The sequence below is a fragment of the Eptatretus burgeri genome, chromosome 5 (assembly GCF_056783735.1).
Source record: "Eptatretus burgeri isolate ZD-2024b chromosome 5, Ebu_testis_v1, whole genome shotgun sequence".
In the NCBI taxonomy this organism is placed as follows: Eukaryota; Metazoa; Chordata; class Myxini; order Myxiniformes; family Myxinidae; genus Eptatretus; species Eptatretus burgeri.
In genome coordinates, this window is record NC_140965.1 from 1,893,691 (window position 1) to 1,911,929 (window position 18,239).

At 38.1% G+C, this 18,239-nt stretch overlaps 1 protein-coding gene across 5 annotated transcripts in view; it reads left to right on the forward strand.

Moving 5' to 3' along the window:
- Nucleotides 1-18,239, forward strand: part of LOC147025695 (xanthine dehydrogenase/oxidase-like) — a 400,539-nt gene that overhangs the window by 227,081 nt on the left and 155,219 nt on the right. For all 5 annotated transcript variants that reach the window (XR_015057977.1, XM_085880369.1, XM_085880370.1 and 2 more), the window contains 4 exons: nucleotides 15,713-15,799; nucleotides 16,759-16,950; nucleotides 17,082-17,227; nucleotides 17,553-17,634. Coding sequence is in view for 4 of the 5 variants with exons in the window: in XM_085880369.1 (XP_085736495.1) it covers nucleotides 15,713-15,799; nucleotides 16,759-16,950; nucleotides 17,082-17,227; nucleotides 17,553-17,634 (507 nt within the window). In the remaining variant the exon portion in view is untranslated. The remainder of the gene's footprint in view (nucleotides 1-15,712; nucleotides 15,800-16,758; nucleotides 16,951-17,081; nucleotides 17,228-17,552; nucleotides 17,635-18,239) is intronic.

The window sequence follows — 18,239 nt, forward strand, 5'->3', positions numbered from 1 at the left end:
AATGTGGAATGAAAATATTTTAATAGTGAGGATAAATTGTGTAAAATGATCTGCAGAACATACTGTATATAAATGTAGAGTGCAAATGATGCAGGGTGGAACATTTGCTCTGTTATGCTCTGTCAAGTGCCTGCCTGAAATGTATGAACATGGATGATGCACCGTGAAATCGGCCAACATCACCACATCACCAAAAAAAGGTGCAAGAACCGATTCCTTTAACTGCAGACCCATTAGCTTACCTCCATTCATCAGCAAGGCCATGGAATGCATCATCGCCGTTGATATGAAATCCTTCATTTTCTCCAAAAGCCTCATCTCAGATCACCATCTTGGACATGCTGCTGCTTTTCTTCCAACAATGGATGAAGGTCCTCAATATCAGACATATGATCAGGGCCATCTCTCCAAACATATCTCAAGCTTTCGATGCAATGTGGAATTCCACCTTGCTCTGCCTGTGGCATTCAAGGCCAACTCTACTCTTGGGCTCCTGACTTCCTCTACTCTTATTGCCAACATGTGGCTCTCAATGGAATTCTTTCATCTCGTCTCACTATTACGGCTGGCATTCTCAGAAGGCAGTATTCTGGACCCAGTCCTATTAATAATCTTCATCAATGATCTCTATGACTGGAAAATCCCCTATAATCGCTTTGCTGATGACTCCACCCTCTGCCGTGACATCTCTCATCCTTCAGATAGACAGGCAGTAGCCTCTTCCCTTTCTTAAAAGCTTGACAAAATCACAAGCTGCTCAAACACTTGGAATATGTCTTTTCAATCCTGACAAATTTCTTGCTCTTTATCTATCCTTCTATCTCCATAAGGACCCCATGTAAGATTCCATATGAACACTCCCATGTACTTTCTTGACAACTTCGAGGAAGTTTAGTCCCTCAAACCTCTGGGTCCTCACAATCAAGCATGATCTTTCTTGTGCGAACCACATTTGAAAGTTGGCCGCCAAAGCCAGTTGCCGACTGTGCATCCTGCAGCATACAAAGTTCTTCCTTGTCACACCTGAACTCCTTTCCACCAACAAGGCCTTCATCTGCAGCTTGATGGAGTTCTGCTCTCCCCTCTGGGCTGGCTCCACTGTCTCATACCTTGCCCTTCTTGATGCCGTGGAAAGCAAGGCCTTCACGTTTTTAGAATTTCCTGTGATGAAGCTGAGTCGATGGGCCTATCACTTTTCCATCACAGACAAGTTGTTGGTCTCTCCATCTTCCACTCCCTCCTGTCTGGTCTTGCACTCTCGGCTCTTCCCGTGCTGTGTTCTCCACCCCTGATTTCTGCAGGAAGCATGCGGTCCAGCATCAACTCCCTCCTGGCAAAACTCCCAAAATCCAGGATCACTGCTCACCTCCACTCATTTGTTCCTCTCATTTGTTCCTCATTTGTTCCTCATTTGTTCATTTTTTTTTCCGCCACCTGTGGAACGACCTTCTACCTTCTCTTCAATCCAATTCTTCCCTCCAAGTCTTCAAGACAGCCGTTCACCACCATCTCAGATCATCCACCATCCAAAGCAATGATATTTTCTACCCCTGTTAAACCCCCTCCCCAAGCCCACCTCCTTACAAATCTGCACTGTTTCCTTCATGAGAGTTTGCTTCTGCATCCATTTTTTCCATGCACTCTTCCTAGTCAAGGAGCCAAACTCTGTCAGAGCTCAAAAATTGAAATTCGTTCAACACCCACTACATCAAATGTTTGACTTGACAGAGTATAAGAATAGTCCTCTTGGAACAACCCCAGGTAGTATGAAAAGCCGCTGTCACACCTTGACGTTTTAGCCAGCATTTGGCAACGTATCAAAATGTATGTAAAACGCTGTCATACACTGAACTATTGATGTTTTGTTTTTTTAAAGTTTTTGGCGTATTCATAATGAGTTGGACGTATGCATAACGTATTAGTAACGTACACAGAACGTTTCGATAACATATAGATAACTTATACCAACGAATGCTTAGCGTGTTGTTGGCGTTCACAACCTATGCCCAACGATAGTCTAACTTATGCATAGCGCGGCAGCGTATCGCCGACGATCACGTGGCGTAGCCTTTAAAAGGCTGCCGCTCGATGATTCAAATCATAACCGCACTAGACATCGAAGTGTCAAGGCCCTGTCACACCTTGATGTTTTAGCCAGCGTATGCCGACGTATGAAAAATTTGCCGAATACGCTGGCACACGTCGAATACGTTATGGGTAAGCTTTGTATCCGTTAAGAGCACGCTGAAACACGCTGGCATACGTCGTAGTACGCCGAGCACGTCGACAAATTTGAAGCATGCTCAAAATTTTTAGATGTATGCCAGTGTATGACGCTCACGTTCCGCATACGCTGGCCATAAGTTGTAGGCACGTTATGCGATCGTTTGACACACTTCGACACACGTTACTTGTAAGTTACTCATAAGTCGAAACACGTCGAGGTAATGCTTAGCGTACCCGAAACTTATTTCTAACCTTTGAGTAACGTGCTTTGAACCTATGAGTAACGTGCTTTGAACCTATGAGTAAAGTATCTCCAACGCATATTGATGTATGTAGACGTATTTGACGTCTTCCGGACGACCACAGAACTTACTGAACGTGTTTCTAACTTACAGCTACCGTATAATGGCGTATTGGCAGCGTTTAGGGGAATTGGTATACAAAAATGGGGTTCACACAGGAGGAACCCATCAGTGTTCCAGACTCCATGGTTTTTTTTTCTTTTTTCTTCGGCATGACAGTGAAGTTGACACTTCGATTTCTAGTGCGGTTATAATATAATATAATTAATAGGCTGCCGCTCAACGATTTAAATCATAACCGCACTAGAAATCGAAGTGTCAACATGACCGTCATGCCGAAGAAAAAAAAAAATAAAAAAACCATGGAGTCTGGAACACTGACGGGTTCCTCCTGTGTGAACCCCATTTTTGTATACCAATTCCCCTAAACGCTGCCAAAACACCATTATACGGTAGCTGTAAGTTAGAAACACGTTCATTAAGTTCTGTGGTCGACGGAAGACGTCAAATACGTCTACATACATCAATATGCGTTGGAGATACTTTACTCATAGGTTCAAAGCACGTTACTCAAAGGTTCAAAGCACGTTACTCATCGGTTCAAAGCACGTTACTCATAGGTTCAAACCACATTACTCATAGGTTCAAAGCACGTTACTCATAGGTTAGAAATAAGTTTCTGGTACGCTAAATATTACCTCGACGTGTTTCGATTTTTGAGTAACTTACAAGTAACGTGTGTCGACGTGTGTCAACGATCGCGTAACGTGCCTGCAACTTATGGCCAGCGCATGCGGAACGTGTGAGTCATACGCTGGCATGTCGAAAAATTTTGAGCATGTTAAAATTTATCGACGAGCTCGGCATACTACGACGTATGCCAGCGTGCTTCAGCATGCTCTTAACGTATACAAAACTTACCCATAACGTATTCGACGTGTGCCAGCGTTTTAGACCAATTTTTCATACGTCGGCACACGCTGGCTAAATCGTCAAGGTGTGACAGCGGCTTAAGGTCAAATTGTGACATCAGTTTTTATCTGGAAGATTTTTTGTTGGTGAAGGGGTGTGACAGGTTAACTGAAAAAATTGGGGAAGGAGAAACATAATTGCTTTTCTTTGCTATTTTTCAACCAATTGTGGCAATTTAGGGAGCATTGGATTTGCCTTTTAATGCACAATGATCGTTCATGACAGAAATATGATGCTGACCCTGGTTTGAGGTCGCCAGAGGTCAAAAGGTCACGTGACGGCAATCTGAAATACTTTTGTGGGTGTTTTGAAAAACTGATAATGTACTTTCTTTTTATTTTCAGACTACAGTACAACTGTACAACAGTACAAACATGATTATCACCCGTGTCACCTTAGAATCAAGAAATTCGAACTTAAAAAGGTTCAATTGTCAGATGGAACGTTTTGATTCTAAGGCGATGAATGGTAAGAATGAGGAAGCTCTATTTGAGCAATTCAAACAAAGCAAAAAGATTAAATACTCAGAGCACAGTGAAAAATTACTAATTACCTGAGAAATCTCAGCTGTGGAATAAAAGTGTCTCTGTCGAGAAAAAAAAAAACTACATGTATTGTAGAAAATAATCTACTTGGTCAGCCATCCAGTTATCGACTCTTAAAAGTCAGCATCATCTTCAAAGAATAATAAGCGGGTTCAATTTGTTGGCACAAAACTAGAAGAGGCTGTGTGACATTATACCAGAGTAAATTCTGACTTAAGACAACACCCGCATATTTAGTGTTCAAGTCAACCACATTTGATTCTACATGCTCGTTTAAACGACCCCATGTTTCAAGTGCATGTACTTGCTATATCAAGTCCAGTCATATATGTCCTTAACTACTGTATCTTCCTGACTATCAGAATCACCAAACCCATTCTCAGAATCGGCTTCCTCATGGTCTGATACTAGCGGTACTAAATCCTCACATGCCCTTTTGTTCAATAGAACCGTCCATCTGCCATCCCTGAAGCCACCGCCCAAAACAATTTGCTGTCCCCCTGGCAGATCCTCTTGTTCCATCTTGCACCAACGTTCAACCATGAATGCACAGAGATTGGTTTTGTTCTTTGGATTTGCAATGCATTTTGCCCACTGCTTCGGAATTGGTGTTGCAGGACTTTTGATTTTGACCTCCAAGAGTAGTTTCAAAAGGGAGGCTTTGCCGCAGTAATGTCTACCATCTCTCAGTCGCAATATTCGCTCGCTTACGCTCACTCATATTTCTCCTTTTCAAACTGGTGGGCATTACTTCGTCACAGTGCTCCCCTTTGACACACCTCCCCCTGCCGGAGGCTGGGCTTCACCCCCTTACATATGATCATTTCTTTAATCAAATTGAATAGTCCTAAGAGTATGTTTTTTATTTTCAGGAACAATTTAATTTATTCATCAATTAAAAATAATGCATCGGTAGCCCGTTAAAACCCCCAACCCCTATTTTTATTTATACTTGTACTTCAAACCCATAAAGTAACATATTTATTCTATCACTCATGATATATCTTTTATCATCAAATGCTTTAAGAGCTTTCTTACTAACAGTCTCTGAGAATATTTCGTGTTTATAATTTTGAATAAGATTCATCTTTCTATAAACATCTTTTCTCTTCCATATACATTCAGGTAATGTTGAAAGTTCATGGTCTCTTTTAATACACTCTTCTTTAGACCTTTAAGTTTATTTTCACATTTGAATTCATTTAATCCTCTCGTTAAGTATTTATAAGCATGTGCCTTTGATCTAACACCTACAAATTCACTTCGTATCTTTTCACCTAATTAATCTTTAAATTTTCCAACAACCTTTTTATTCTTATTTGAAAAGAGTGGTTTATAAGGATCATAATTACTTGTATCATAAATATCTTCGTCTTTTTTCATATCCTTATAAACATCATCTGTACCTTATAAACATTATCTCTAGTATGAAGCTAACCGTATCCATATATAGCAATACAATATTATCACCATATCTTTTCATTAGATTATTATAAAAGTAATCATACATTAAATATTTTGAAAGATCTAAAACAGACGTTCCCACATAAATCAGTTTATCCATCTTTATTTTAAGCCTGGTGTTGGCTTAGTGGTTTGGGTGGTGGCTTGGGATCCTAGGGTCCTGAGTTCAAGCCCCATTGGCCGCTGAACTAAAATACACCAGGAGGTTGACTCAGCCTGTCATCCTTCTGAGGTCGGCAAAATGAGCACCAGTGTACTGGTAAGGGGGACACTGCATCAGCGGCATCGCCGCGTCCCAACCAATGATGCAACCAGCAGCCACAGGCTGCACTCGATAGAGAGAAAGAGAGAGATCCATCTTTATACTCTCGTTATTCAAATGAACAGCACAAAAATTATCTGTAAATATTTCTACTCTTTTACAGCTTGGTTAATTTTTTAACTTCTCTGCCTGCTCCCAGGTTGTAGCAAGTCTTACATTTTGACGATTCCTTCATATTTTCCATTGTTTTACCAAATACAGAATTATTCATCAACTTCTAAAACTCCTTCTCAAAATCATTATCAGCCTTTGTTCTCATCCTCGTATTATATTCAAAATATTGACCTAACCAATGACCTAACCAATATACAATACGAGTCTGAAGACGACAATGGTTCACGAGCGGTATTTGACGATGTAGATTGTTTCAGAAGTCAAGGATGAGACAACATGATAATTTTTGACCAAGTTATAAAAATGATCAGCATGATGTGGTACAAGTGACAGGTTATTAGCTGCAAAATGTTGACAACCCGGTTTCGTTCAACAACTTTCAAAATTTGACCTTTGCATAACCTTTAAAGGTCACAAAACAATGTTGTGGACATTAAAATAAGGAAACAGGATACGTGCTATAGCTTATTGGAGTTAGTTCGTCGAAGAAGGTCGAAAACCCGGTTGGATTCCCACAACTTTGAAAATTTGACCTTTGTGAACTTTAAAGGTCAAGGATTATGACCTTTGGTGCAAAACTTCCTCTGGAACATCCCAGGAACAATATAACGTCATTTCGGCTATATGGCATTTCGCACTCCTCGGATTATCCATACTTTGTTGAAATCAGCGTAAAAAACAAACTTGAAGGGGGCGCCACGGGCAAGCTGTTCGAGATAGAGCAAAATAGTTTCAAGACTTTAGGTGGGGAATGACCTCAAGATTACGCATAAAAAATATTGTCATCCTAGCTCTCAAAGTTTGGGCGGTCATATGATTTTTATGTCAAAATTCGCAATTTTCTAAGTTTGTGACCTTGTGACCTTGACCTTGGGACGAAAATGAAAAATCGAGCTCCGTGGGGCTATGCAGGTGCCATTGGGCTAACCAAATACCGAAACCCCTGTCAGATTTGACAAACCCCCTCGGAGAAGATGTAACTTGAAATCGGCTACCATGTAGACTAAAAACACATGTTTTCTGGGCGTGGCTCCGCCCATAATGGGCGCAGCATGCCCATTCTCAGGAAAACACAACTAGATCATGACATAAACCTCCCACCCAAATTTTATCAGGATCGGATCAAAACCCACGGAGATATGCTCGGGACAGACAGACAGACAGACAGACACACACCCGTAACGAATATAGTGGTCACTTACTGACTCGTGAACCAATAATCAATATATTTAACCCCATATACACCTTTTTAACTTGTAGTCCTGCTTCGATAAATTGCTTTATATTTATTTGATGTAAAACATACTTCTCTTTCTCAAACAATGTTGTTCGTAATTTAGTTGACGGAATATATTTAAACTCATTTGAAGAACTAAATAAATGTTGTTGAGAACCACCAAATAGCTTTTGTTTGGGGATCTCTTTTTCAGCTCCATAAGGAAGGTCTTTATGTTTGTTATGAAGTTTTCGAGGATCGTTTAATTCTACTTCAAAAGAATACCCATAATCCCATTTATCTAAATCTTCTTGACTTGTGGAGATTATATAATTTAAGATAGATTTGAACTCGTATTCCTTTACCCATTTAAAATTACCAAGGGGTTGAGATTCAGACATTGCCCAGCCATACAAGTTATTAGCATCAAAGTACATTAAATAAGATGTGGGCTTATCAGGTGAGAAGTCTGGAAGATATTTTTTATTTGCCTTCGCATATCTCTTTGAACAAACTTGTGAAATTCCTCCTCTTCTGGCCTTGTTAATCATCAAGAGCATATCTACATCACTTAGAAGACCAAAGGGTTGTTTCGTCATTTTTAACATAGTGCTCCAGGCTCATCCAGGAGATGTATAATAATGGACAGGATCAAGTCCATAGGAATCTTTATAATTACAAACTTCTCCAAATTTCTCAAACACATCAGCGAGTAATAAAACATCAGTTATTCAATAAAGGACATGATATGCACCCATATTCTTTATCTCAAACTCTTTCCAAACTTGTTTTGCTCTTTGATATTCTTCACCCGGAATATGACATCTTCCAAACTTGTTATAAAAACATTTTTTAAGGAGGAATTCTTGTTTCTTTAAATCTTTCAAAGGAATCCATATCATCATATGGGTAAATCCCCTTTTTAGTAAGAAGAGAAATGTCTTTACCCAAGTCGGCTGCAGTCCTAAATTGACTAGAAAGTATAGGAAAAGAGGAGCTATTTGATACCAAAGAACTTAGAGGGCCTGTCATAAATCTATAAGTCAATAAATCTAATATTTGTATTTACACCCATTTCACAAGTATAAATCTGTTTTGTGAATGAGATGTAATTTTGATCTGTATTAGGAATTGCTGTTATCTTTCCAGGAGTCTTACTTAGTTCTTTTATAAAGAGATGTGTATCATCATGACAATTATTATGAAGAAATACAGGTATGAATGTAGGGATTCTATAATTAAGATTACAATTATTATGAGCTGCTCCTCGATATTTCGCTGTTCTATGGTAATGATCTCTAACCCTTTTTATCAGTTTTTACCAAAGCCTCTGAGCATGTATGACGAATCCTTTTTTCTTCAAATTCTTTCTCTTCATTTGGGAATAAGTTAAGGGGTTTATTTGTTCTTGACATAATTTTAGTTAGCTGAATACAATCATCCTCAATCATTTTAACAAATTCATCAGCAGCATCAGGTCCTCTATACAACCCAACTTATCATATTTACTTCCTACATATGATTTGATGTAATAACAAAACCCACAAGGAATATGCTTTTGATATTTTGTAATATCATCAGTCTTTTCCAAGATGCTCTCAAATCACCATATATTACAAATGGGTGTTTTTGTACATTTATTTGCTTCATGAAATACAACTTTCTCTCCTGGTCCTAGCATCTCAACAACTGCTGCTTTATGATTAGAAGAATACTTTAAATGTTTCTCAAGTCTTTGTTGAGATCGAAAGATATTTAGGCATCTCTTACAAGGATATGATTCATGTTTTGATTGATAAACTTGACTACTGACCAATCTAGAAAAGTTTTTGATATAAGCACAATGAGCGGTTCTTTACTAGTGAAATAAAGGAGATCTACATGCCAGTAATTTGACCAATTATCATTGGATATAGTATTACGAACTCTAAGAATTTTTACTTTGTTTTTATCAGTTAAACCATAAACATTTATTGATAGGTTATTCATATTCTCAAACTTTGTTGTATCTTTTAAGCTCATGGGTTCTCCTCTTGAGATGCCAGGATCCCCAGTTTCTAATTTATTCTCATATTTCTTATACTTTGAAACTCTTTCACAGTCCCTTTCCTATGGATAAAGAAGTGCTAAGATACTCCAGAGAAAGTATTTATTCTCAGTTTTTAAAATATTAATTATTGCCTTTTTATTCTTTATATCCTTCGGTAAATCAACAAAAGAAGAAGGTTTGAGTGGCGTGGATTTAAGAATTTGAAGATCGATATATGAAACATTTCCAATGTTGATCTAACTACCTTGTTGTTGTTCTTCTAATTCAAATCTAATAACCTCTTCAAAGATAGGAGATTTAAGGAAGCTATCAATTAATGCAATAAGGTATGGTGGATTCATTCTCATATATTTTACTTCAATAATGTTATCTTCTCTTGAGAAGGTAAAGGAGGCTCCAACAGCCTGGTGTTGGCTCAGTGGTTAGGGTGGCGGTTTGGGATCCTAGCGTCCTGAGTTCAAGCCCTGTCAGCTGCTGAATTAATACACCAGGGGGTTGACTCAGCCTGTCATCCTTCTGAGGTTGGCGAAATGAGTACCAGTTCCAGTGTGTGTACTGGTAGAGGGGCACTGCATCAGCGACACAGTTGCGCTTCAAGAAATGATAGCTACCCTGGCAGCTAAGCTGCCATACCACCACCACCAGGCTCTAACATATAATTTGAATGATTTATGCTTTCAACAATCCACGAACAACCTTGATAATTGAATCCTTTGAGACATGAATCGCTTCCCAAATGGATCTTACACTAAGATTAAATCTTATAAGTTTTACCTCTATCCGATCTTTAAAACATCTTTTAAGAGTTGGTATTTCAAATGGTTTTGTCTCAATGACATCTCCCTCGACCAATTTTCTTCTTATTTCTCTTCAAGTTTCTCTCAATGTTTTTTTACGTGTTTTTGTGATTGAAGGTGTTTTTTTATAACTCTCTTTTTAGACATCCTTAGAGCAGACATCACAATGTTTTGTTTCTCGTTCAAATGGAGATATTTGTCTGAAAAGATTGAATGTGTGTTTGACGGTTTGAAGTTTTTTTTTTTTTATAACATTTATATTCATGATTACAAACGTCACAGTACATTGTATTCACCATATTTATGTAGCAAAACTTTGCTGAAACTAAAATTCTCTTGATGAAAATTCCGTTTAATTTACAGGTGAATCTGTGCTTAAAACCATTGTACCCACCAACTTTTTTTCACTTAATAAAGACAATGTATCAAGACACAAAAGACAAGTTTCAATTAATCTCTACATTTGTAAATGACACTGAGAAATATGTCAAGGATGTAAAATTGAATAAAGATAAATATAACAACTATTGGATAAAAACAATTATGATGAATAATATGAGTTCTTCAATATCCTTCAATGGAAGGGCTTTTAGACAATCTGGAAGAACATCAATTAAATTAGCTTCAACAAAAGCTTCTCCTCTCCTTCTGGCAATATACTCAAAACTAGAAAAAGCAATGAAACAAGAAAAAGTATCAAAAAAGAAAAACCTAATGGATGAAGCTTTTGAAATCAAAGATAAGACCATCAGCAATAAGAAAAGAGAAATTTGTAATTTTTTTTCAACAGCCCTAAAGATGTAAATCCTGATGAAATAAAGGATGTTAATATATCAGGTGAAATGACATTTCATCAGTCGTAGTTAATTGGAAGAATACTATCCACTTGGTATCGATAATGAGATTTGTGGGAGCATGATTAGCGAAGAACAAATAAAAGAATTTAATAAGGTGAAAATAAATAACAGCTTTGCCATAGTTCATATCATGAAAACACAGGGAACAGGATTATATAAAGTAAGTAAGGGAATACAAACTGATTTAACTATGGGAAGATGGGGAGGAATTACCTGCCATCATATTAATGTCATATATTTCTGATACATAAATGACAGCATGAAGATTTCAAGAAAATTGTTATTTCAGTGTCCAAGTATACCTACAAGAAAAGGGTATTCGGTATTTTAATAAATATGTTCTACAACATATGAATGGGATATTTTCAATAAAATATTGGCTTTATACTGATGTTGCTAAACCAACAACTTTGGATTTAACTAAAATGTTAAATAATGAAAGAATTTTAAAGTTGAAAAAACACTCGGCTCTTTTAGAAATTCATAAGAAATTTTATTGGTTTCCTGTTGTAAAAAACAAGCTCAAATGAGCTAAGATCCTCGTCCTCTTAATGATGATGTCATAAAAACGAATATGACGTTATTGTGATGTATCAGGTTTGCGATAAATTATCTCTGTTAATGCCCGGCTTGATTCCCGCAAACAAAATTCAAACAGCTTGCCTAGTTTCGGATATAATGGTATAGGCGATTTCCATTAGCGGCGATATTATGGCATCAACTTTTTTTCTCGGAAGAATTTCCAAAATCAGAGATGGTTACTGCCTGCACGTGGGCTTTCTGCATGTACATAGCAAGTTTCACGAAGATCCGATGAAAACTCTCGGTTGTCAAACAAAAAATGTCAAAAAATAGGAATGACGTCATAAAAATTGATATGATGTCATAGTGATGTATCATATGTGCGGTAATTCATCTCTGCTAATGCCCTGTTCGATTCCTGCAAACAGAATTCAAAAATCTTGCCAAGTTTCGGAGATAATTTTTTAGGCGATTTCCATTAGCGGAGATATTTTGACATCGTAACTTTTTTTCTCGGAGGAATTTTCAAAATCGGAGATGGTTACTGTCTGTGCAGGGTATTTTTACATATATATATATATATATATATATATATATATATATATATATATATATATATATATATATATATATATATATATGTCAAGTTTCAGGAAGTTTCGATGAAAACTGTAGCCTGTGAAACAAAAAAGTCCACAAGAAGAAAATGAAGAACAACAATGTAAGACTTGGTGATCCTCCACGAGGATCTAAAAATTGTGGACTGATAAGGGTACAGATTTCTACAACAAAGCATTATGAATTTTCTTCAAAATAACAGCATTACATAATACAGCACCTTCAATGAAGGAAAGGAGGTTGTTATTGAGCGTTTTAATCACATTTTAAAAGAGACTATATAAAAAATTCACTCAACTCGGTTCTCAACAATGGTTATCTTTAATTCAGGACATTGTAGAAACTGTAAGTACAACGATATGATTCACACCTCAACGAAGACCAAGACATCAGAAACATTTTCAAAATTAGAAGATGAAAAAGAGATTAATGTCAGAAAGCCTAAGTTCAAAGTTGGTGATGTCATAAGAATATACAGGTGGAAATCTCATTTTGAAAAAGGTTATACTAAGCGATGGACAAATGAACTTTTTAAAATCGTTCATATAATAGATGCAGTTCCTTGGATTTACAAATTTTATGATTTAAAGGTGGAAGAGATTTGAGGTTCATTTTATTCACAGGAATTACAAAAGACAAAACTAAGCAAATAATATCTTTGAAAGCAATATGTTTTCACAATCCTCTACTTGTATACCTCTGTGGAGTCGAGTTGGGGGCATCTGCTGAGGTATTAAATTAAAAAAATTAAAAAATAAACAATACGATGAATAATATGTGTGTGTAATGGGAACGTTCTTACATCTGTGAACCCCAAACACAGAATCCTCAACTGAATAGTCAGCCAAGGCTTAAGTGTGTGTGTGTGTGTGTGTGTGTGTGTGTGTGTGTGTGTGTGTGTGTGTGTGTGTGTGTGTGTGTGTGTGTGTGTGTGTGTGTGTGTGACAATATAACAGGGAGCATAATCAACCCGAACCCTCACATTTAAAATCCCAACCCATCCCATCCCTCACCCAACTCTAACCCTCACATTTAAAATCCGAACCCATCGCATCCCTCACCCAACCCGAACCCATCCCTAACTCTCACATTTAAAATCCCTACCCATCCCATCCCGAACTCTCGCATTCAAAATCCCAACCCATCCCGAACACTCACATTTAAAATACCAACCCCTAAATTTTTTTTTTTTTAAAGAAGTTTTTTTCCTCTTCTTCCAATTCTGTCTTTCAAGGCTTTCAAGTTTGAAAAATAGAAATGGGGTGGAAGAATTTTCCAGCACTTTATACTCAGAACTTTGTTGATATTGCTGAAAAAAAAAAAAAAATATATATATATATCTTACTTAACCTGTCAAACATTGAATTAAATAATATGTAATTTAATTTATTTCTAATCAACTGAACTCACCACTCATCAAGAACCATCCAACAAAGAATCACATCAATGGGTTTCAAACCCCGAGAGTCGTCTTGGTAGAACCCACATTTCAAGTCTCCAAAATAAACCTAACTTTCCAAGTCTCCAAGGAGATAGTCTCTATCTCCAAGAGAAAAACACTTTTTGTGATTTTTCTAAAACTACCATCTGAATGTGCAAGAGGGTAAGGCACTGTTGTAAGTTCATACTGTAACTGCGGACCTCCTTCAGGTTTATGTCCCTGGACCTTGCAGAGATGACAAGATGTCCAAATCGATCATGGTCAGCATCCACTGTAATGGTTTTGTCATCGGCAGTCTTCATTACTTTTGTCTTTGCCAGTGTCGAATGTATGGCTCTTGAGATTTGGTGTGGCATTGCAGAAAACTACTTTGCTTGGTTTGAGCCTTTGTTCTACAAACATCTTCATCTGTGCTTCACCTAACTTGTATAATTGGAGGAGACATTTTGCATGATCTGGAGGCATTACCACTCCCACGGCAATGTTGATAAGTGGCAGGGTTTCATCGTCATTTTCTTCTTCATCGAATGAGAAAGAGTTGGTCATGAGACCTGATATGATGGTGGACAGCAGCTTTCGAACATCTCCTTCATCCATTTTTCATCTCTCCCAGTCTTGACAGTTGCTGATTACAGCTTTTATCAGTTTTGCCATTCAGTCCAATATATGTATACGTATATCATTGGCAAGTGTCGGTGTATCGGGGCAGTCGGTTGGATCTTTCAAGGTTGTCGAAGCAGCCTTCTGGTAAAAGCAGTATTGATGACATCATGGAGAGAAATGGAGCTGCTGCACACTAACTCAAACAAGGAGCGTTCATATCGCTGATGGAATACAATGTCTCTAAATTGTTTTGTTGGTCACAGTTTGAGTCACAGACCAATATAGGATTCTGAACTCACACCTTTCTCTTTCAACATCGTCTTTTATTTGGTCAGCAGTAACCTCATATGGAAGGCCTTGCCTGCCTCCATGTTGGGTCCAATTTCTGCAACTTGTTCACTTAAAGCTGTAGTGTGTGATGGTTTCTCCCGTCTCCTCCTTGTATCCAAGAAACTTTAGGTTTGTCTTGCTGATATTCGAGGAACGGCAAGCTTTGTGGTATTTGGCCTCTGCAGCAACCAGATCATTGTTAATGCCACGAAGTAAGAGTAACATGTCTTCATCACTGCTCTTCCGCAGCATTCAGGATGGCATCAGCAGCTTGAAAAATTACCATCTCCTTCACATTCTTGTGTGTTTTATTTTTACAAAAGAGGCATTGGACTCGTCAACAAGAGTTGCTTCTCACCGGGACACCCTTGATGTATCAGCAGAACCACATGAGCCAACTTCGCTGCTGACAGATGCTTCTGACGGCCTTGGAGATGAAGCATACTTTCATTGTTGGACAGAGCACACTATTCTGTGCACTTGTACATGATTTGTAACACTTGGAGTGCCAAAGAAAAGTTATGTCACCAAAACAGTCTATATCTGGTCTTTAGCAATCAAAGATGTCATCATCACTTATTTCCAATGGCGAAATAAGAGTCTTCAGTGACGATCCTCATGGTCTTCTCAGTCGCGTCAGTATTTGTTTGACACATAATACAATGATCAAAGTTAATATATTTCATTCCTCTTTGGAGGTTTGATATGAACACCCAAAGCTTCTCCTTCATCTGGACTGGGCATCTCCATTTGAAGCTTCGCTATTGATTGTAGTCTGGTCATGATTTTCTTCTATGAACAGCCGAAACAGCAAATTAAACATAATAATATTACTGTGGTGGTACACATTTAAATTAGGTAAATCATAAATGTGATTGAGGTGAAACATTCCTGTCACATGATCGTTCAACCCCTCAACACCCCATATCTGAGCCACTGTTGTATTTATGGTATGTGCTATCATTGTACATTAAAAGACCAACACAATGGTTCCAAAAACACTGAAATTGGTTGAAAAGTCACAAGGCTATCAGCGGTTATGTTTAACCCACCCGAAGTTTTTCAGTGGTAACCTGCCACACACCGAGCTTATAAAGTGGCTTCCAGATAATAAGTGATACCACAATTTGACCTTGCACACAACCTGGGGTTGTTCTCGGAGGACTATTCTGGCACTCTGTCAAGTCAAAATTTAGATGTCGGGTGTTGAACGAAGTCAAAATTTTCAGGTCTGTGCTCCTGGATTATATTCATTTCCATTAAAATAAAAAAATGACATACAGTACTTTTGAATGGATTTCCCATGATTAACTGGTCACTTTCACCCTGTTAGGTTGGTTATCAAGCAGATGGGCTAATTACTGCTGTCAACATTTCCCTGTACAGCAATGGTGGAAACTCACTTGATCTCTCCAGTGGTGTAAGAACATGTTTATTTATTTATTTGTTTTTATTACTTGTTTGATTACTGATGTCATCAGTTACTCCTGTTTGAGAATGGATTCAACTTTGGTTTGTATGATGTTTCCGCACACAACTTTGATCTCCAGTGTGCATTTCAGAAAGTGTAAGATGAGAGTGGGGGGGGGGGTGGGTTGAGAGAGGGTGATCTGGACACCTGGCTGGGGAGGACATGTCCAGAGGATGAAGTCCCCCTACACCCACTCATCTTAATAAATATTATACAATTCTAAATTTATTATCACTTAATTCAACACAAATTGTACTTCATGATCAATTATATTTGAAGTGTTTCTCTCCAAACCTTATGTTGTGAAATGTTCAGTTATTGATTTCATGGGGAAGTTTTAAAGGGACTTCCGGTTCCGGTTCTTGAGCGACGGTGGCGGTTCCTTTTCACGGTCTCTGCTGACTTTCTCGAAGATAAGTTTTCTGGTCGTTTTTGTTGCATTTTTGCTGTTATTTTGTTTTCTCTGTGTTCACTGTGTTTTCAGTTCGATCTTTTGTTAAAAATTGTGCTGATTGTTGAATTTCCGTCATCTTTTCATATCGAGTGTCATTGAGGCCTACTCTTCTTCCTGTCGGTCTGCACGATCTGTTTGTTGTATTTTCTCCTTATCATCTTCAGATTTTTTCCCCACTATCCCTGGGGATGGGGATTTTTTCCCCATCAGTCACTCAATTCCTCCCAACTATACCCTCTGTTTCATATCTCAATTTTTTTAATGTAATCCCCCCACTGCCCTCCCCACACCCCCATCATCATCCTTCACCAGTCTCTAATATGTGTTTGTGTTTTGGATCATGGGTGTCTGCAAATATCTTCACAACATTATTTACCATCAAGCTTGTCACCATTTATTTCTTCAGTCTTACAATTGTTTCAAAATTTTCATTGTTCTTTAAAACGACCATCAGGTTATGCTTAGAGCCGTGATTCACACAGACAACTGTTACCGCATCTCAAACATATCCATCTGTGGTCGTGTTTGTCGGACGAACTTGCCATCCAACACTGCCTTCCGTGGATTTGGTGCACCACAAGCCATGTTCATCACTGAGACTATAATATCAGAGGTGTCTACAGCCTGTATACTTCCACCTGAACAGGTAATTGTTTGGGGAGTAACTTGTTTTCTTCTCTTGCTGCCGTCTTGGTATTCGTATCAGAAAAGGCAGGATTGTCCAGTTTACTTCTTCCTTAAACTTTCTTTGTCAAGTTAACTAGGTTCTACTTTCAGGTTAGAGAGCTAAACTTGTACAACGAGGGTGATCAGGCAATCACTGGACAAGTGCTGGAAAACTTTCCTATCCACCGCTGCTGGGAGGAATGCCTGAAATCTTCTGATTTCCATCACCGTCAAAATGATGTCACAACATTCAACCGGTAATCAGGATTTTAGGGCATACTCGTTGCATAATAATCCTATTTTAAAGCAATCCTCACTTGAAACACTATCTTTGGTCAAGTTAGTCCTCTAATATAAGCACTCCTATAATGTAACCACAGCACTTCCATGCCTCTGCCAAAACTAACACATGTTTATGTTATGCTGGTGGGATTTGAAAATGGTCATTCAAACAAATGAAATTTTTTTGTCCTGCACTCAGACACAACATGACATAAAATAATATATTGGAATATCTTAAGGCATGTTTTTTTCCTGATACAACAACAAATCCATTGTCTTGTCAATCACCCTGACCTGCAGGCAAAACCGTTGGAAGAAACGAGGAATCAGTATGCTCCCTACAAAGTTTTCTCTGGGCTTTAATGCATTCTTTCTCAACCAGGTAGGATCAACAGTGTTGAATGATGCATATTATTAATGTCAAGATCTGTTGGGATGAACAGAACCAGGTTGGCATGAAGGAACAACTTTTTGAGATATCATGATACATTTCCTTTTGGGCCCTATCTCTTAATGGTGAAGCATCGCTTAAAAATTCTAGTTTTTTCGAGAATCCAGATCCAGATCTGATAATTTTTTTACGCGATTCTTCACCATTGAGAGATAGGGCGAAACCGAAACATTGCATGATATCTCAAAAAGTTGTGGACGGATTCGGATGAAACTTGGTGGATAGGTTGGGTGTGTTAGAAGGAAGAATTGATGTGATTTTGGTGAAGATCCGAATCCGGATCTGGATACGAGAATTATTCCATTTTTTATGTGATTCTTCACCATTGAGAGATGGGGCCCAAAACAATTAAGTCATGTATAGCATGATATTTAAAAAATGTCTTGGGCCTGATATGTTCTCGTGGATTACGTGACACACAGGCATTACGTGACGGAAGTATGCATTCTGCCGAGTGCACTTCTAGTTTTTAGCTTGTCTGTTCAAAGAACAGAGAGCGATAGCGATACCCCCGGTGTGAGCGTGAACGTCAGCGT